Raw genomic sequence first — 22,120 nt, 5'->3', positions numbered from 1 at the left:
CTTTCTTACTTTCTTTCTTGTCAAGTTCATTATTGGCATATAGAAAAGCTGAGGAAATTTCTTTCCTACCATTTATTTATTGATTTATTTATTATGATTATCTGTGGGGTGCGTTCATGTAAATCCTAGAACCCACAGAGGCCAGAGGTGTTGGAGCTAGAGTTATAGGCAGTAGTGAGCTACCCAATGTGGATTCTAGGAACTAAATCTGTACATGCTATTTGCAAAATTTACTGATTTGTTTAATATGTTTTTTGTATTCTCTACACTCCTGAAAAGACTGAGCATTGAACTAAAAAAGAGCAGTGATAATAAATAATCTTGCCTCATTCCTGATTTTAGAGGAAATGATCCTAAAATAGTATATGTTGACTCTGGCTTTACCATGTACCCTTTATTGTGTTTGGCACAGATTCCTGCTATCCCTGTTTTCTTTTTTTTTTTAAGTACTTCTCATGAAGGAACGTTGAACTTTGTCAAAAGCTTTTTGTATGTCTGTTGATAAGATCATGTGATGTCTGTATTTATTTGTGTGTTGAACCAATGCATTGTTGCCATGAAGCCAACTATACCAAGGTGTATGATCTTACTGTGTTCTTAAATATGCTTTGCAAAATTTGTCCATCTGTGTTCACCAGGGAAATTAGGTCAATAGTTTTATTGAGTCTTTATTGACTTTTGGTGTCAGGGTAAATTGTAGGATGAATTTGGTAATATTTCTTCCCCTTCCTTATCAAAATTTGTGTATATAAAAATACATTTATAAACAGTGCACCAAGTGCATTTTAATTGAACATGACAAATAATAATAAAAAACAAGTTTAGAACACAAGAATGAGAAAATTGAAGTAACCAAAGTTGTCACAAACAATATATGGAAACAATTACCTTTGACACACATTATACAATTACATGAAATCTAAGAAAACTCAAACAAATTTAGAGGTAGAAATAATCTCTGTCTCTTTAAGACATGAGAATGGCTCAGTAACACCAGAGGTGAGATGGTGGAGTTTATCAGAGATTAAGGTGCTAAGAGATGCCCCCCCCCCTGAAGAGACAGTGTAATATCTATAATCTTGCATTTTGTCCTTTGATCTCAGGAGAACCTGTGCTTGTCAGGGCTTGGATCCAGAAACCTGTGGTGCCTCCTTTTCTTTTGGTTGTTCTTGGAGCATGTACTATAATGGATGTAAGTATGCCAGAAGCAAGATCCCAAGGAAATTTAAGCTACTTGGAGATGATCCAAAAGAGGTTGGTTTGTTTCCTAATATATAACCTATTTTTCATATAGAATTAGTGAGCATGGATGACCTGTCATACTCTCATTAACAGAAGGAATTTCATCTCAGATGAACCTACAAATTCTGACTAAATCATAAGCACAAAGTATTTTATAAATTTAACATGACTATGTATAGCAGCATACATGATTCCTCCCTGTGGGCTGTCTTAGCCAAGGTTTCTACTGCTGTGATTAAAAACACCATGACCAATGTCTCTTTGGGGATGAAAGAATTATTCCACCTTAAAGCTTGTAATATAATTCATCATCTAAGGAGACCAGAGCAGGAATCTGGAGGCACAGAACTATTGCAGAGGCCATGGATGAGTGCTCTTTGCTTGCTCCCTATGACTTGATTGGGTCAGTTTCTTGTAGCATCCTGGAGCACCAGCCCAGAGATGGCATTGCCCACATTGAGCTAGACCCTCGCCTGTCAATCATCAATCAAGAATATGCACCACAGGCTTGCCCATAGGGGAATTTTCTTAATTGAAGTTCCTCTTCCAGAATGGCTCTACGTTGTGTCAAGTTGACAAAAACTAGCCAGCAGATGGGCTTTTACAGGATACCTATGGGAAAACTAAATTAGGTTAGGCTAGCCTGGATTAAAGAGTTGAGTTGGCTGTGTAAAGAGAAGTCGGTAATACAGGCAAAAGGTTTTTCTGTTTATCCCTGGCTGTCCTGGAACTCACTCTAAACCAGGCTGACCTCAGAATCACAGAGATCTATCTGCTTCTGCCTCCTGAGTGCTGGGATTAAAGGTGTGCACCACCATCACCTGGCAGACAATAGGCTCAATGTTAATGACATTCTGATTTCTCAGTGTAATTTTACATTTAACATTAATTTTTCATGGAGTGTTTGGGCAAAAACAAGTCTATAATATCTTAGACCAGGTAAAAATTATTTGCATACTAAAGCTGGTCGTGCTTGAAGGTCTGTGATATTGGGGTTTACTGTGGCAATGTGAATCATGTTGCGACCAAGGACAAAAATATTGTGGATTTGTAGATAATGTGTAAATATTATTTTTAAAACAAAAAAAAAAGACTTATTTTAAAGAAAACTAAATTAGGATGTCTGATGTCATTCTCATCCAAGTTTGGATTATGAAAGTCATGCTTACCCTATTTCTAGTCAGTCACAAGATTTAAGTTACTGGACTGAATGTACTTGAGCAATGAAAACAGGTCAATTTTAGTATATGTGTCCCATTCAAGTAAAATGAGCGTTGATTTCTCACTGAAGCCATCAAATTTTTTGTCTCTTAAAATACAGATTCTTTGAAAAACATATTTGGAAATTGTGGGACGTAGGAGCATTTGAGTCTGCTTGGAAGTTTGCCAAATGACCCAAACCTCAATGTACTTGGCACTTGTGTACTGTCTCATTCCCTACACTCTAGCCATGGAATCTTGAGTGTAGTGAAAGTGCACACACAGTTATTAACTTAAATATATTCCTCTAAAAGTATACTGTTATCTGTGACTAAACTATTAAATAAAATTCAGTGATTTAAACATTCTCGAAGGATATTTTCTCAGGCAGGAATATGGCACAGCGATCTGTTTACCTACTAAACGTTTGCATCTCCTGATGTGTGTGTCTTGCATTTGTGTGTGCACACATGGTATGAGGCAGGCAGCATAATTATTGATGTGTATGCATGTGCCTGAGTGTTTGTATGTGCACCACATACATGAAGGTGCCCCTAGAGGCTAGAAGAAGGCATGTGATCACCTAGAACTGAGGTATAAGTGGTGGCTATGAGCTGCCCTGACATAAGGGAAAGGAACCAAGTTTGGGTCCTCTAGAAGAGCAGCAAGTGTCTTAACTGCTGAGATTATCGCTTCAGCCCTCAAAATCGCTTAACAGTATAATTTTAAAATGGGAATGTTTTGGCTGAGAGTGGTAGTACACCCCTTTAATCCCAGCACCCCAGAGGCAGAAAGATCTCTATGAATTCAAGGCCAGCCTGGCCTACAGAGTAAGTGGCAGGACAGCTAGAGCTACACAGAGATATCCTGTCTCCTGAGAATATGCCCGCGGAAATTTACAAGCAAATTACTACCACATGCCACTTTAGAAGCCTCTCTGAAAACCTTTTCTGTGTGAGCATAGGGTATTGAGAATATAACAATGTTTCCCTTTCAAGTAAACTGCTCAGTCTTTAGAAAAATATAGGTGTTCATCTTTTTTAATGAACATTTGCATAATGAAAGAAAATGTGTTCCTGGGACCCATCTGGCTTAACTCAGCACCACACCCCCAGCAGAGGGGAGGGATTCGGTCCATCTTACCCAAGCCCAAGTAACTAGCTTCCTGATTGTGCCATGTTCATTCTAGAACTAGTCATATGTTAGAATATATATAAAGAAAAACTCTATACACTTGGGAATAATACAACTGACTGCCTCTTGTATAAATGCATACACAGGCTTATATATTCATCTTTAATTTAGAATTTGTTGGATCATTTTTTGTACAGGAAGAGAAACTAGAATCTCATTTGCAAAACCTGTCTACTCTAATTGCTCCAATATACAAGAAATTTGCACCTGATGCATACAATAATCAGGTAAGTTTAAGTGATTATTGATGATTCAAACTATTTGTTCATTATTTGTAACTTATCCACTCCTGAAGTATCTTTTTAACCTTCTTTTTTAAGTTTCATTTTTTTCTTTTCTTCATGTATATGAGTGGTACCCTGTATGTATGTGTGTATGTATATAATATATGTGTATATATATATATGTATATGTATGTTTGTATATATAATAAGCGCACATATGGCATTGGCTTCCCTGGAACAGAGTTATAGACAGACAGTTGTAAGCCACTAAGTGGGTGCTGGGTCTTTGCAAGAACAATGAGTGTTCTTCACTGCTAGTTCTCCCTACAGCCTCCCTTTCTCTCTTAATTGTTAAAACTATTGGGAGAATTGTTCCTAGTGTATGGGTTTTGACATTTAAAAGGCATACTCTTGGTGTTTTCAGCCTTAAAAACAATATTTTTAATCTTAACTAAGGCTTTGTCTACTAATTTATCTTCATGTGAAGATTTTGTTGAATATATTTAAATCATGCGATCCTGACTGTACAGTATATTTTCACAGGATTATTACATTTATTACACATGTATTAATTAATACATTGCTTATTACATTTATTATACATGGGTCCAGTTTTGTTAGACTTTGTGTCCATGAAGAAAGTCAAAGACAAAGTCATTCTGTGTTTACTTATTTTGCAAGTACTAGGCTCCTTAGTTAGCTAAGCGATGAGTTCAGAAATTTCTCCAGATAAAGTCCCTTAACAGAATCATCCAATGAACTCAAATGAAGACCTGTTTATAGCCACACAGAGGCATGAAGAGAGCACTGTGGTTTCTATGTGTTTAGAAATATATTCAAAAGTAACTGTCACATAATAAAATCTAGAAAGAGATGTACACAGAGGAAAAGCTGTTTGTCCCTGAGTATCTGGTACAAGATAAAGATGTGGTATCAGCCTACAGGGAGCCATTCATGTACCAAGTTTGCACTGGAAGTAGGAAAGGATGAAGTGACTGAATTTTCATTTTCATTTTTTCATTAAATCTTAGATATTTTGGGTGGTAACTATAATCAGAAGTATCTTCTGCACAGATTTTCTTCCATCTCACACATTTTTTTTTTAATATGGGTTATTCCCTTGACTATGTAAAAGACTTTAAATGTGATGCAGACCTCACTTGTCTGTGCGGTAGGAAAACCCAGGAGACTGGCAGAAACTTCAAGGGATGAAGATGCTTTGTTTATAGCAGTGGTTATGTGGGTACATATAGATCAAAGTTAGACTGCCTTCTGTAAATGCCACCTAACAGTTCATGGGCAGGTTCCGTTTAGGAATATATGCTACAATAACAGTTATTGTGTGCATATATGTATATATTTCACTAACCATTAGTGGGAAACCAGAGAGTGAATTTGAAAGAGTGAGGAGGGTTTGGAGGGAAAGGAGAAATCTGGGACCTGGAATGGTAAGTCAGGAGTGGAGGGTCACTTCAATGTGTGAAGCCCTGAGTGGGACCCTTGGCATCACACACGCACATGGAGTTTTTCTCGATAGTATTGTCAAATGAAACTTTTCTATGTTAAGCATGTGCTCTATTTTTTTTTGTCATTCCATTATTTTATAGATATAAAGTGCAAAATATGTGCAAAATAGTCTCAAAACTATTCTGAAGTACCTCCCCACTCACACACACATGTTTTTCTCAGATTGAATATGAACACAGAGCTCCAGAGTGCCGTTTGGGTCTGAAGGAAGGCCGACCATTCTCAGGGGTCACTGCATGTGTGGACTTCTGTGCTCATGCCCACAGGGACCTGCACAACATGCCAAATGGCAGCACATTGGTAAGTGGCAAAGCGTGATCCTAGCAGCATCTGCCAGTGAAAAGCAAAGGATGCATGCTGCTGGCTCAGAACAGATGTCAATTGTGTTCCAAAGTAACCTTCCTGGGCATGGCAAACACTGTTATAACAGAGAGGCATATTAGTAGAAAGGCTGAAAACCACATGAGAATTTGGGCATTCTTAGTACTAATCTTAATCATTGCTCACAACCACCTGTAGCACAAATAATAAAAACCCAAAGACAGATATTACCATTCAACCTGAAGATCAGAAAATCTAAGCAACCAAGCCACTAGAGAGCTCTTACCTCTCTATTAAGTCTTTAGACTGAAAGAGAAGCAAGTTTCTGTCCCATCCTACCTTAAGTAGTCCTCTATAGTGCTGCAATTAAAGGCATGCACCGTCACCGCCCAACCTCTAAGGTTAACTAGTGTAGCTGCTGGGTTTAAAAGGTGTGTATGCTACCACTGCCTGGCTTGTATGGCTGACTAGTGTGGCTGTTTTATGTTCTGGTCTTCAGGTAAGATTTATTTATTAAAATACAAATGAAATATCACTATATTTCCCCTTTTTTGTCTAAAATAAAAAAGAGGGTTATACCTCATATAAGAAAAACTATATACAAAAAGTACAATAACTATATACAATATATAAAAGCAATAAATGCATCAACAATGTCTAGTTCATTTGCATTTGACAAATTCAGAGGAAAAAATCCATTTCTATCCTATCTTAATGAGTCAAAATCATGTACCTAATTTGCTTTTTATATTAACTTGCTTTCTGCATCTGATAAACAATGAAAACTATAACTATCTAATCTTCAACTTCCTCAGAAACCCAAGAAGGAAATAATATTAATTGAGTAAGCAGGAAGTGTAAGCAAATGACTTCCAAAAAATGTAAGCAATGACAGAAACATCTGGTTGCCTGGAAAATCACCCAAAATTCCCCTGCAACATTGGGGCAACCGTCTTTGGTCTGGTCTACAGACCTAGCATATCTGACAGGCTATTCTGTGAAGCAGGTTATTCTGAAGGGCTGTCCCTCCATGTCTTGACAATGTTTGGCAGTCACTTTCTTCTGTGTCCTGCTTGCCCAATTAGAACAGCGTACTGTCAGCAGTTGAAACAAGGGCATTTTCTTACCCAGTGGCTTACTTTTGCCACAAAGAAAGTAAACTCTGTATGGAGTTTCTTAGATGCCCATTATCTTCTCTGAAGGAGATTAGTGCTGCCAGTAGTAGACATATCTCATTGTCATTTTTTTAAAAAACTATATTTTAACGTGATAAAATTTCACAAATCTTTCCAAATGCTAGTTTCTGCTGTTCTCTACAGCTACATATGCAAATGGTCTTTTTGTAGTCCCAGTGCAATTAAAAATCAAAGCTGGCTTTGGAGTTAGAGTGTGGCTCTCTCATTTTCTGAACACATGTATATTTATTAAAGTGAAATCCAAAATTTGTTTCATGTCAGAAGAGCCACCTGATATGGGACAGAAGAAAAACAAATATTTAAAGACTATTATATTGCTACCAATCTCATGATCCTTTGGTTTATATTGACTATTTAATAACTTTTCTTGATATACAAGATTAATATAAATATTATAAGTATATATTATATAAATATATATTAAACTTTTTGTCATGATAATAATGGTTATATAGAGTATTAACTAATTCTAGGAAAAGGTTTCATCTACCTTCCTGTACATGATTTTGGGTTTGAGTCTCTTATCAGTTTTCTGCAGTGAACCCTGGGCACACCTAACAGTAATCTTTGAAGTCTTCATAAGGATCATGGGGCCCAACAATGATGATTCCTTCAGGAATATGATAACACCACCAAGTTGAAAAATACCCCCTAAAGATTGGCTTTGGACTACAAACTGCTCAGAACAATTTCGAGGTGGCTAGCTGAGATGATCCAGCCTCACAGACTACTCTAGCCAGGACTTGAAATAAGTCCTGCACTTTCCCATTACACAGAGACTGGACAACAAATGATACAGCTACATTTCCCCGGACTTGACAATTAACCTAAAATTTTCTTTTCAGGATTCCCTAAAGATGCCATCACCCCCAGAGAGCAGGAAGGACATTTAAGAATATGACTTTCATTTTCCCAAGAGGTGGGGTGGGTGGCTTTTGGTCTTTCATTGTTTAGGGAGATTGGTTACAAGCTGTTAACAGTAATGGTCAGGAAAAAAGCTAAACAAAGGAAATTAAATTCATGGTTCTTGTTTTGAATAGAAAAAAGGGGATACAGATATGATAGGATAAAATGGTAAATTATTAAATCTACTCTGAAAAAAAGAAGATATAGATATGATAATATAAAAGGTAGATTATTGAATCTACTTTTAAAAAGAAATTACTAGTTTTAAATGTTCTACATTGGATTGGACTTTTGTATATTGTATACAAATGTATATATTGATACAAATTTGAAATTAATTGTTACAACATACTGTACATACATTTCTTCTTGTTCAAGGTATTGTACCTATACAATTCATTTAATGATGTAAAGCAAATTCCTAGTCCTTGAATATTATTATTATGAAATGTTTAGGATAATAAGAATTTACAGGTTAGTAATTAATCACCTATTATAACTGAACATATTAGGTATGGTTTCAAGGTCAAACAAAGATAAATTTTAGATAGATAGGTCATCTTCAAACACTTCAGAGATTTATAGAATATAGCATTTAAAGTGTCCTAATGATTTGTACTTTTTCTTTAGATGTCTCATTTGTCCAGTGGTCCAGTTCTCAGCTGGATGTCTTCATTCTCCTGAAAAAACAAAACAACTCGAATTTTTGGGAGATTCTCTTATGGAAAGTTATAACTGATGAAGTAAAAGCATTTGTTAGTTTTATATGATAGTTTATATTAAATGGAAAATCCTTCCCCAAGTTGAATTTTGGGGAGATTCTCTTATGGAAAGTTATAGCTGATGAAGTAAAAGCATTTGATAGTTTTATAGGATAGTTTATATTAAATGGTCATGGTGTTTGATGAACTATCATCTCTTCTAATTAAGAGGTTGCCTTTTGTTCAAATCAAATCTTTATCAATTTGATGGTATCTATAGCTTTTCTTCTCCTATGGAAATAAAAGCAACACCCCCTTCCCTAATGTAACACATATATCCTCCTTTCCATTCTGAGGTCAGTACATCTTTAAAGTGTATTGGCTGATTTAATTCTGTAGTTTTTTTCTACTATCTAATGTCTCTCCACAGCTGTTGTTTCTTTCTCATTAGCATTTAGAAAATTCAAAGTCAATAAAGCATGATACAATCAATTTTGGGGGGTATTTATCATCCCTTTCTGTTTATTTATCCTTTAGAGTTTGATTTGATCTTTTTATAACTGCCTGGCCTGTAGGATAGTGTGGAACACTTGTAATATGCTTTATATTAAAATAAGCGAAAACTGTTTCATTTTCTTAGAGACATATGCTGGAGCGTTGTGTGTCTTTATTTGTACAAGTATCCCCATGATTGCCATAACCTCCATCAAATGTGGTATTACTGAATCAGCCTTTTCCAAACTCAAAGCAGTTTCCCATTGAAAACCTAAATGAGTATGAATGGTGTGGTGTACATATTTTCTACACAATAGAACACATCCATCTGCCAGATTTCATCCTCAGTCGGTAGAGCATGGGACTCTTAGTCGCAGGGTCATGGGTTCAAGCCCACATTTGTCACCAAATGTAGCATGAATAATAAAAACCCAGAGACAGATATTAGGGTTCAACCTGAAGATTAGAAAATCAAAGCAGCCAAGTCACTAGAGAGCTCTTGCATCTATTAAATCTTCAGAATTGAAGAGAATGAGTTCCTGTCTCGTCCCACCTTATATTCCTCTCTAATGCTGGGATTAAAGGCATGCACCACCACCGCCCAACCTCTATGGCTAACTACTATTGCTGCTGGGATTAAAGGTCTGTGCCACCACTGCCTGGCCTCTATGACTAACTATTGTGACTATTTTGTATTCTGGTCTTCAGTCAAGCTTTATTTATTAAAATACAAATGACATATCATGACAACCACCTGTAACTCCAGGTCTAAGGGATTTGGTACATTATTCTGGTCTGGTTTCTATAGTCATGCTAACTCATGTGCTCATAAACAACACATACATACATGCAATCGAAAATCTTCTCTTAAAAAAAAATCAAACTTTAGCTTTAGGTATGTAGTGAATTATAACCTCACAGATTGGAAAAGAAAACACATACACACACTACCATTCCCAAGACAAGGTTCTGATTCTCCTTGCAGAGAAATAGAAATGAAAAACATGTTATCACTGTCACAGTTTGTAATGTGCAGAATTTGATCATTCAGCAGCTGAGGAAGTGGTTCAACCAGGAAAGTACTTGCCTCCAGCTTGAAGAACTGAACTGAATCCCCTCTACCTATGTAAAAGCCAGTGCTATAGCAGGCATCTTTAATCCCAGCATAGGGACTGACTCTGTCTACTTTCTCCTCTGCCTTGGCTTGGAACTCCCAGCTTGCTCTATTCTCCCCAGCTAGAGGCCCAAAGCAGCTTCTTTATGAAGTGGGAACTGAGAGTACCTGCCTTGGAATGATCACAGGTCCTACAGGGCAAGATGGAAAGGCACTCTGGATGAGAACTGAGCAGTGATAAATATGTAAGAGAAATGTATTCAGAGACATAAATTTGGGAAACATTCTTCATAATTCCTTAGTCATTTAGAAAGATCATATTCCTTTTAGGGAATATCTCCCACTCATTTTTATATCTACTTGTCCTTTAGGTCCTATTTTCTCCATTTGTCAAGTAAATATTAAAGTCTTTTATCAAAATGACAATTGTAGTTAAGGAGAGAAAATTACCTTTAAACTATTAAAGCAAAATATTTACACTATTAAAAGGACATGTGAAACTATACATGAGTTGTATCTGTGACCAGATCATTTTTATTTTAATTGGTGTCTTGTTAATTTTTTCCTTTTTTTGTGGTGGGAGGGGGCTTCAAGTTAGGGTTTCTCTGTGTAGATTTTCCAGTATTAGTACTTGCTCTGAAGATTAGGCTGGCCTCAAATCACAAAGATCCACCTGCCTCCTGAGTTCTGGGATTAAAGCACTGTACCACCACTACCCAGCTGTAAAGTTTCTTGAACATAGCAAAAATTTTTTAAACAATTTGCTTATTTTTGTATGTGCACTGATGCTTTGCCTGCACATATGTTTATGTGAGGATGCTTGTTCCCCTGGAACTGGCGTTACAGACAGGTGTGAACTGTCATGTGGGTGCTGGGAATTGAACCCAGGTCCTCTGGAAGAATGTACAGCACTCTTAACCACTGAGCCATCTCTCCAGCACACTTTTTAAACATGGATAGTTAGGAGTCAGGTCTGAGGGCAGCCGAGCTGTGTCGTGCTATCCCCCTTCCCCACCCATATGCATGATGGTCACGTGGTTAGAAGCACGCTATAGCTTCTTGATGGAAATGATCTGTCCTTTGTGTTTAATATGTGGAAAGCAGGAGATGGCATCATTTCATCTGGAAGAAGTATATCTTCTTCCTTGAGATCTAGCTAGACGTGCATGACAATCTTCCTGATAGACTTAAAGAAATATAAAAGGGAGCTTGTCTTTTCTCTATGTCTTTGATTTGTACAATGTCTTCATTAATAACAGGCAGATCTGGTTTTGATACCATGCATGTCCCTGTTTCAACACACATGTGGATACTGGGAGGGAGAAACTTTAGCCTGTAGACACTTGCTTTTGAACCTGCAACTGAGCCTGGACCATTTCCCGTCCCCATCAGGTGTGCACCCTCACTAGAGAAGACAATCGAGAGATTGGAGGACAGCCTAAGGACGAGCAGCTCCACGTATTACCTATGTACAAAATCTCTCCTGTGGATGAGTTTGGGAGCACCGAAGGTCAGGAGGAGAAGATTCGGAAGGGGTCCATTCAGGTGCTGAACTCTTTCCGGAGGAAGGTGAGGATGTTGGCAGAGCCGGTCAAGAGTTGCCGACAAAGAAAACTAGAGGCCAAGAAAGCTGCAGCTGAAAAGCTGTCTTCCCTGGAGAACGGCTCAACTAAGAACGAAAAGGAGAAGTCTTCCTCGCGCACAAAGCAGATGGAAAGTGCAAGCCATATGAAACAGCTGCCAGGTAAACTCCGCGTGACCCTTGTGGCCTTCGGCGCTGGGTGACACGGGGCTAGGGGGGTGTGAACAGTCGTGGTCTGAGTCTATAGCACGATCTTCCACAAGTGACCAGGTCCAGGCTTCACTGGCATTGTTAGAGTTGGTGTACCATACATCTGACTAGAGGGACATTGAGGTTGTCCTAAATGTAATAAATAACAAAACTTATAAACAGGTCATTTATATGTCAGAAGTCATGTGAATCATGCAGGGACATTTCACCAAGTTTAAGGAGGGAGCATTAGGACCTACAATGGGGCAGGAGGGGAGCACAAGACCTTGAGTTAAATATGTAAGAAACTGCAAGTAAAGCCTCTCAGAATACAAAACAGATCACACTGGCAACAGAATAGATGGGAAGGGAGAAAACTGGACTGCTCCAAGCCTTTAGGCCTAGATAATTAAATAGTGCTATATTGAAATGAGTTTGAAAATGCAGTTTACAGGATAGAGGGTGAGATGAGTACATTTTTCCATAGACAGGTTTGGTCTGGTTTAGCTAAAGTTCCACACTCATCAAAAGAGCTTCTGGCTGTGGTCGTCCTCATAGAGAATGGCCTCAGAGCCCCTTGCCTTATCTACGGTTGGAGCTACTAAAAAGAAATCCAGGATTTAGGATGTATATTGACTTCACCACCAACAACAAGAATGTTATTGCCATTCCGCTTACCACCTCTTGGCTTTGAGAGATGAAAATTCCCTTCTTCCTGGTTTCTGTGATGGAAAACTGTTCATGTCCCAATAGCACCACAGCGGGTCCATTTAACAGTTTGTAGCCTACAAGGCAAACATTTCTACAAGGTGCTCTCTTCAGTTGTGTAAATTTCCTTCTGGGAAATGTTCTTATGAAGTAGGATTCACCAAGTGTATAAGATCCTTTCTAGGTATTGATAAATGCAATTCTTCTTGTCGTTCTAATTATATAACAAGTCCTGTCACATGCCAGACAATTGAGAAATAAAATAAAACATGTTTCCTCCTCCAGGAACAATAGAGATAAGGGGGGCACTATTATAGTACCGTCACCTGCCTTTCAGACTGTGTTTGCATAGATGGTGAGGACATGGGCTAAATTGAGGAAGGGCTGGGAGATAGGTAGAGTGAGCAGAGGCGTTTTGAATGACTCTGGTGGACACACATTTTTCTTTCTTACAAAATGTAGCTTTAAAAGCTCAGCGTGTTTATGCTAATACTTCAGACACAAAAAGTTCTGCTTGACAATGTTCAGAGCCCCGGCTTTCCTTCACCCTTGCTCGTGGAGACTGTCTATGCTGTTGCATATATTTAAGGATCTCCACTAGAGTTCTTAGAATAACAGCCAGTGTTCCTGCTCTCTCCTTAGAACAACTGCGACTTTCGGGATCTGTCATCCAGCAGCCCCAGCCACTCCAGAGGCACCTTCAGCAAGCGCAGCGGCCACACCAGCCACAGGCACAGCCACCTCAGCCACAGCAACAGATCCTGCAGAGTAACTCTCAGTCTGAGTCCATCGGCTCTTACCCCACCAACCCATACATGAGACGGCCCAATCCACTTAGCCCTTATCCAGGCTCTTCACACACTTCGGATATTTATGGAGATACCAACCACATGAACTGTTATTCCACCTCATCTCAAACTGCAGCATCGTATTTGAGTCCTTCTGACCCTATGAACCCTTACCCTGGGCTTTTCAATCAGAATAACCAATACGGAGCGTATCAGTGCAATGGGAATGTGTCCATGGACAACTGCTCTCCTTACTTAGGCTCTTACTCCCCCCAGTCTCAGCCCAGGGATCTGTACAGATATGCAAGCCAGGAGCATCTGACCAAGCTGAACCTACCACCCATCCACACATTTTACCAACAGAGGTTTGGAGACGGTCCCTCTAAGTACTTAAGTTATGGAAACCAAAACATGCAGAGAGAGGCCTTCAGCAACTGTACCATAAAACCAAATGTACACCACCTCGCAACCTTCTCTCCTTATCCCGCCCCCGAAATAGATGCCCATTTCATGGGAGCTGCCTCCAGATTACCGTACAGTATGAGCAATCCACACACAGCCTACGGAAACAGCGAGCGCCATCCACCTCCTCAGACGATCCACAGCTACACAGCAGCAGCTTCGGGCATGACGAACAGCTCCAATCACGCCTTCCACAGCAAGGAGAATGACATGCTCTCCCACACAGCCAATGGGCTATCAAGGGTGCTTTCAGGGCTGAATCATGAGAGTACTGCTTCTACCCCAGGTCTATTACACAATCTGCCTGACAGCAGTCAGGAGAAGCAACCTGGAGTAGCAGGCCAGGGTGTGGCTTCTTCTGTGGAGGACAATGACGAGGTTTGGTCAGACAGTGAGCACAGCTTTCTTGATCCTGACATTGGAGGGGTGGCTGTGGCTCCAACTCATGGCTCACTTCTCATCGAGTGTGCGAAGCGAGAGCTTCATGCCACAACACGGATAAATACTCCCGATCGGGTCAATCCCACCAGGATCTCCCTTGTATTTTACCAGCATAAGAACCTGAACGAGCCAAAGCATGGCTTGGCTCTCTGGGAAGCCAAAATGGCTGAAAAGGCCCGAGAGAAAGAGGAAGAGTGTGAAAAGTATGGACCAGAGCACGTGTCTCAGAAAAGCCATGGCAAAAGGGTAAAACGTGAGCCCATGGAGCTGCAGGAACCTTCTGAGCCCAGTTACCTGCGCTTCATCCAGTCTCTTGTTGAGAAGACAGGGTCCCTGACCACAGACTCCACGGTGACTACATCTCCATATGCCTTCACTCAGGTCACGGGGCCTTACAGCAGATATGTATGATGCTGTCCCTTACGCCGGAACACCAAGAACAACCTGTCAGTGATATAGCTCTCGCGGCATGGGCAACAGGGACAGGTCATAGCATCCATGACAAATGCAGTTTGTGTGTGTGTTTGTGTGTGTTTGTTGGGGGGAGGGATGTCAGCTCACCAGCAAAACAGGGATTATTTTTACCATTGCACTTAATCTCTACTGACTTCCCAAGCGGTCCCTGGTGGCATTCAGGAAAAAGACCAAAGCATCCTATGCAAAGGGAAGGTGGGAAGAGAGTGCGCCACAGTTCAGAGTTTCGAAACCACTGGTTCTCTTATTGGCTGAGGTCATGTGCGTGAGACGTGCTTCCCCAGCACTCCACACACATGACCACGTCTAATACCAAGTTTGCATAGTCACGGGATACAGTACTGTAGTAGTACAGTTGCAGGAATCACCTGGTGCTGATCTAAGGTGTGCTGAATACTGGAATTATGGCTTTTGAACACGCAGTTTTTTACTGTAATCTTAATATTAACTTATTTATCAGAGAAGCTACAGGAAGCTTAAGTGAATAATGGCAAAACACTGAATTTGTTTGGGTGTTACATGAAATGGTGCTACAAAAATGGTGTCTTTAATAGCCGAAAAGTAAATGCCTTTTTTACCATGCTGTCAGTGCGGTCTGGTGCCCTTGAAGAATCGGGGTACCTTTCATTTACATTTCTGTCTTACTTACTTATTCTTATACAGCTTAGTTTTTTAAACGTGGACATTTTAAAGGCCTCTGGATTGTGCTCATCCAGTGATGTCCTTGTAGGACAATAAACATAATGTGTACATACACACATTTTTATATGTGCAAATACATGTATATTGAAATATTTTAAGTGGTGTTTTAGAAGCACTTTGCCTACCTAAGCTTTGGCAACTTGAACAATGCTAAGGTACTGAGACGTTTAAAAAAAAAAAGTTTACTTTCACTTAGGATTAAAAGTTTATTTTTTTTAAAGGAAAGCTTTTAAAACATTTGCTTTTAGCCATGTCTCTGCTGATGAGCAGTACTCGTTGCTGACACGGCCTGTGAAGTCCAAACCGAAGCTGAGCGGATGTGTTAGTCCACAGAACACGTGCTTTCTGGTGCTCATCTTACTGGCTATAGTAACGGTGTGACGAGCTCGTGGCTTCTGTGTGTGCTGCTTGATTCTCTGTTGGCTGCAGGCAATAACTAGCTGCATGCTACAGACCCAGCAGAGCTGTCCACTGCAGCCCACGCTGTCTCGTGGAGCTGTAGGCGCTCTAGGACAGCAGGCTGCCTTCGTGTTCCTCGTGCATTGCAATGTCATCTCTTTGCTTAAGTGTCCCCCTTACCAGGAAGCTGGATTGGACTGATGCCTGGGTAAGATGAGCAGACAGGGTTAAGTCCATGTGAAACGGTTGGCTACAAAACAAAGCAAAAACCCTAAACAAAATAGGCAGCTGGTTTGCTGTGGTGATTTTAAATCATAAATTTGTATAAAAAGACGAAAGAGTTGTATAGTAAATTAAATTGTAAAACAAAACTTTTTTAATGCAATGCTTTAGTATTTTAGTACTGTAAAAAAATTAAATATATACATATGTGTATATATATATTATATATATATGAGATTGAAGCAAAATTCACATCACGATGGTGCTACTCAGACTGCTACACATAGATGCTAATGTGAGCTAAGAATTGATTAAAAGTTTGAGTGATGTTCCTACTTGTCATATACCTCAACACTAGTTTGGCAATGGGATATTAAACTAAGCGAAAGCTTATAGCATTGTATACCACCATTTTTTAAAAGTCTTTTTTTATTATTATTAAAACATACCGTTTTCAATACTTGATTTCTTAGCAAGTATAACTTGAATTTCAAACCTTTTGTTCTAAAAATTCAGGGATATTTCAGCTTGTTCTCCTTATGCCAACATGCCATCTGTGTTTATGTAAAGTTGTCAGTTAATATATTTTTTTCAGGGATTTAACTCTTTTATTTTGAATCCCTCCTATTTTGCTTGTACATGTACTGATAACTGAAACTAATTTTGTAAATTTGTCAACTTTTAATTATAAAGAAAAGCATTTTTTTAACGGTCTGAGAGTTTTGATGATTTTTAACAAAGTAAAAAGCTTAAAATAGAATGCACTGACCTGATAAAGGGAAACTTGTGAAGTCAAAGGTCATCACATGGCTGTTGGCCAAATCCTCAAAGGTTTTTGATCTAGTAATGACTACAGGTTCATATCCATGAGTGTCTCGAAACAGTCCTGGAATCTGGTGGTGTGCGGTGCAATAGGACTCTGTTACACGGTGGCCTAAAAAGAGTGTTGCTTACCAGCTTTTCAAATAAAGGGCTCCATGATCAGTGGAGGAGACCTTTGTAATTTACTGGTCACATTTTGTCATTAAAACTTTCAGAACGTCTGCTTTGCACACAAAACCACAAGGTTAATGGTTTTCCACGCCATGATGTTGAATCCACGACATCGGCTTCTTGTAGGTGCGTTTGGCCATCTTGAGCCAGTCATCCATAAGGAATGTTTGCTTTACATGTCACCCACTGTCATTTGTCAAACTGCTGGCCAACAGGAGCAGGAAGTGTGGTTGTGAGGGGATGGGTCTTGGAGGAAGAGAGGCAATTAAATGACATCCAACCTCTCAGTTAAATCAAATGGAAAGCAGATCAGAGATTTGCTTCTATAGGAATGGGCTGACTACAGGGCCATACTTGAAAGTGCTTCTGCATGGTGTCAACATTACTTGAATGAATTTTTCATCTTGATTGACGCACAGTGATGTCTAGTTCACTTTACAAGGTAGTTGTTAACTTGTTAGGAAAATCTTTTGCAGTTTGACACTAAGATAATGATCTTCTGTGTGCATTTTTCTATGCTTTATTTTTTTAACTTAGTTTCATTCATGAGATGTTGGGTTTGTTTATAAAATCTGAGGGTGGTTATAAATACTGTAAGTATTGTAATGTTATGCAGGCCATTTGAAAGCTGTTTATTATTATATCATTCCTGATAATGCTATGTGAGTGTTTTTAATAAAATTTATATTTATTTAATGCACTCGAAGTACCCTGTTGCAGAAGTTTTCGTTCATTTGTTCAGAAGGAGGTAAAATGGGAAGAACTGGGTTTTGTCATCTTCCAAACACTCCTCACACTTTTCACACAGTTCTAGTACATGTTAAACTAAAACGAAATGAATACCCCAAAGCTGGCTCTTTAGTTAGGCTATCTGCCCATCACCCCTTTTTCTACTCACTTTCATCCTCTTTCCTCTGCAAATATAGACAGGTAGCCAGGAATGGAATGATCCCAGCTGCTGATCCTAGGTTGACATTTTAGCTCACAGCATCAGCTGATCCATATTCCCAAGCGTAAGCCCTGGTCTGAGGTCTAATCTCAACTTATTCATGGCCACTCTTACATTTTCATTTCCTGCCCATCAAGGCCTCCAAGGGTCTGCTGCAGGAAAAGTTGCTTGATCCGTACCAGATGGGCCTGTCCCATGTGGCTTTGGGAAGCTTGAAGCAACACTGCCCTCAGCCACATCTGTCCTCTGCATGTGAACCAGGCCCGTTTGCAACCCCACTGCACTCTGGCTGCAATGCTTCTCAGATCCACAGGTCATGGTTAGCAGTTATAAGGGTCTTGTAGTCTACCTTTTCCCAAATTAGAGGGCAATCATTCTCATCATGCCTATAATAAAGAAATTTCCTCTTCCAGATTTTTTACTTATGGGCCTAGGGACAAATTTGATGCAAATGGTGCAAACTTTGGCCCCTGGTAACTTTCAGGTCACTGACAGCTGCCTCCAGGACTGCCCCAAGTCAGCGTGCCGTGAAGAACAGCCCATCACTGTTCACAAGTTCAGTCCGCTAGGCACACTCTATCTTAAGTCCTTTCGTGGCCCATTATCTACCTGAACCTCCACAAATTCCCACTGTCCACCTTTGCAAGGTCACGGAGCAATCACATAGTCCAAACCACAAAGGCTTTTTCTACTTGCTCCCTCGCACCCTCAACCCACCAACCTTCAGAAGCTGGGCATGCTGTCAGCACACTGGAAAGGAGCTGCAGGCAGGTCAGCAGCTGAGCTTGCAGGGGACTTGAATGGATAGACAACTGGATATGACAGATGAAGCAGCATTCACCACCCAGCTTTATGGGCCCTACTCCCTCCCCCAGAATGGGCAAGAACAAACCTGTGCAAAGCTGCAGCCCTTAAGAGTATAACCTGCTGCCTCCCCGAGCCTTGAGTTGCTTTAAAACACAACAGTTCCCACACTGGATAATTCTCCATTAGCTTCAACTCCTGCCTAATCTGCTCAGAGGAATCACGTTGCAGGTGAAGTGACTTGCTTCAACAAGACGCATGCCCCTCATGTCCCCAAGAGCTCTTATTTGGTGCTTTGGGTTAAAAGCCATCTGGAGGTGAGCATTCTGTCAGAACAGGATGGTGCGGGAACATTTCTTTCCAGAACTAAGAAGAGGGCTGACCCTGTTCCAAGAAACACTTGCTTCTTGACTTTATCACTCATCGGGCCGGGGGGCATGTTCTTTCTGCTTACATCCCTCCCTCACTCCCTCCGGGAGAAAATGAACACAGAGAATACTTAGAAAGGAATTAACTGTAATTTACATTATTCCGGTTTTAGCAGTGTGCTTCAGAACAAAGGTTCTTTTGTTCTGATACATTTGAGGCCACCTGTCTAAATATCCTTCTTTACCAGGTAATTTTTCACAGATTTCTCTGCTTGTCTGCAACAGGCTTTTTCTTTAAAGGGGCCGCTGTTCCTAACAGACACAGGCGACGAACATGCCCTTGGCAGCTTCTCTTTTCTGCAACTTCAATGATGCTTAATCTACTCAATTTGACACTTCACTCTCTAATCAATTCTTCATTCAAGCTGAAATAAGAGTTCTACTTAGGTAGTGAGTGAATTACTAATTACAGAAAAGCGCTTTGCTGCCTCTCCCCTCTCTGCGCAAATCCAGATGGGTTGAATTCACAGGATTGAGGATTCATAGGCAAAACCCCTTGCTTTTATCCCTTGCTTAGGAGAAATGCGTGTTAATGTGATGTTATAATCCAGTAGTTCTCCATGTGTGGCTCACAACCCTGCTGGCAAACCTCTATCTCCAAAAAAATATTTACATTACAATTCATAACAGCAGCAAAATTACAGTTACGAAGCAGCAACAAAAATAATTTTATGGTTGGGGGTCACTATAACATGAAGAACATATTAAAGGGTTGAAGCATTAGGAAGTTTGAGAAGCACTGCCTTAACCCACATCAGAGTCACCATTTGCTGTTGTTTGAGACAGGATCTCTCTATGTAGTCCTGGATGTCTTGGAGATCACTATGTAGACCAGGCTGGCCTCAATCTCAGAGATCCTCCTACCTCTGCCTCCCAGATGCTGGGATTAAAGGTGTATACCACCATGCCCAACCTCCTTAAAAAACACATTTTATGTGTATAAATGTTTTGCCTACAGGCATGTGTGTGGGCCAGGTGTGTGCCCGGTGCCTACAGAGGGCGGAAGAGGGTGTCATCCTCAGCACTGGATTTACAGCTGTCTATGGCCTGTCATGTGATGTTCTGTTGTGGAACAGAATTGCGGTCATCTGCAAGAAGAGCAAATGCCTTTCTCCACCGAGACACCTTCTCAGACCCACAGTGGGCTCCTGACTGCATCTTTCAAAAGAGTAATGCTGGAGACAGTGTCTGGCTTTGAATTTAACTCGATAGTGTCATTGACCCATGTCTAGAAGATCAGTACACTGCACCCATCACAGCTATGGTGAGGATCGGGTAGGAATATGAACATTAAGTAGAATATTTGTAAGCCTTAAGAAGATACTGCACGTCAGCATCTCCTTTTTCTCATGCCAGAAGATTCTTTCCAGTGATGAGCTTCAGAGCTCCACTAGTAGATGCCCCAGTGGACAGGATCCTAACTCCCTTCTTGAGTATTATGCTTTGAGTGACAAGGACAAGTGGCCACCACAGATTCTTGTGTTTGACCCATTGGTCTCCAATAGATGGGGCTACGTGGGGGAGGCTTTGGAGTCTTGCATGCCCAAAGAAGGGCATCTTTGTATGATTCTGGCCATGGTCCTGATATGGGAAGTCCTTCTGTATATGTGTTGCTTTTATTGGTTAATTAATAAAGAAACTACTTTGAGCCTATAGCAGGGCAGAACTGAGCTAGCCTGGGAAAACTAAACTAAATATTGGGAGAAAGAAGGCAGAGTCAAGGAGAAGCCATGGAGTCGCCACAGGAGATAGATGCTAGCCACTAGCCAGAACCTTGCTGGTAGGTCACTATCCTCATGGTAAAATATAAAATAATGGAAATGGGTAAATTCTAGATGTAAGAGCTAGCTAATAATGCCCTTAAGCTATTGGCCAAACAGTATTGCAAATAATATAGGTTCTGTGTGATTATTTCGGGAGTCTGGATGTCCAGGAAATGAGTCTGGACAGTCAGGAAACAAACAAGCAACTACATGGTCCCACTTCCAGGAAGCCACTGTCAATAAAATATAGTGAGAAATACTGTGGTTCCTGTTACCACCTCTCTTAGTTTCTGCTACCCCCTCCCTACCCATGTTTTGAATGCACCTGTTGCAGGAGCAAGAATGAGCGCCACAGAGGGGGCTATCCCTCCTGCCACAGTCACTCCTCTTGTTGCATAAGTGGCTGGCCAGAAAACAAGCATTTCAAACCACACGGCACTCCAGGCTGCTACCCACGACCCTTGATAGTAGCAGATGTACCATCAACGGAGCCTGGGGAAAACCCCAACATTAACAGAGGTCAGCACACCCGTTGTGGGAGTAGTCATGCTGTGCACTCACACATTGTTGTTCATGTCATACCTGCCTGCACTGCTAGTGTTTCCTCTCTTGTAAATCATGCAAAGGCAGGGGTCCTCGTCTATGCTACCATGGTGCTTAACATTGCGAAGCCACTGTTCAAAGCCAAAAAAAAGGACAAGTGCATATGTCTGGTGAGAATCAAAGCCAATATTGTCTAAGAGGGTGATGTGCCAAGGTACAGCTTCAGTGAAAAGTTCCAAAACTAAGAAGGCAACTGATAAAATTGATAGAAACATCTAATCTATCAAGTATAAAAATCTGCATAGGCAAAAAATAAATATGCAAAACAAGTTAATATGATTTCTTAAGAATATAGCTGTCAGCTGGGTGGTGGTGGCTTATGCCTTTAACCTCAGCACTCTGGAGGCAAAGACAGGCAGATTTCTGAGTTCAAGGCCAGCCTGGAGAGAGTTCCAGATAGCGAATCCTACATAGAAAAACTCTGTCCCAAAAAACCAAGAAGAAGAAGGATGAGAAGAAGGAAAAGAGAAGATGGAGGAGGAGGAGGAGGAGG

General features: G+C 40.3%; 1 protein-coding gene across 1 annotated transcript in view; it reads left to right on the top strand.

Moving 5' to 3' along the window:
* The window catches only part of Tet2 (tet methylcytosine dioxygenase 2), an 83,848-nt gene extending 66,107 nt beyond the window's left edge, over positions 1-17,741 (top strand). The window contains exons 7-11 of the mRNA XM_005357312.2: positions 1,104-1,254; positions 3,774-3,863; positions 5,550-5,687; positions 11,513-11,864; positions 13,242-17,741. Of these exons, the coding sequence (XP_005357369.1) occupies positions 1,104-1,254; positions 3,774-3,863; positions 5,550-5,687; positions 11,513-11,864; positions 13,242-14,701 (2,191 nt within the window). The 3' untranslated portion in view covers positions 14,702-17,741. The remainder of the gene's footprint in view (positions 1-1,103; positions 1,255-3,773; positions 3,864-5,549; positions 5,688-11,512; positions 11,865-13,241) is intronic.
* Positions 17,742-22,120: the final 4,379 nt, after the last annotated feature.

This window comes from Microtus ochrogaster, chromosome 21, assembly GCF_000317375.1.
Source record: "Microtus ochrogaster isolate Prairie Vole_2 chromosome 21, MicOch1.0, whole genome shotgun sequence".
Taxonomy (NCBI): Eukaryota; Metazoa; Chordata; class Mammalia; order Rodentia; family Cricetidae; genus Microtus; species Microtus ochrogaster.
The sequence above is the reverse complement of the archived record's forward strand: the minus strand, read 5'-3'. Positions and strand labels throughout refer to the sequence as shown.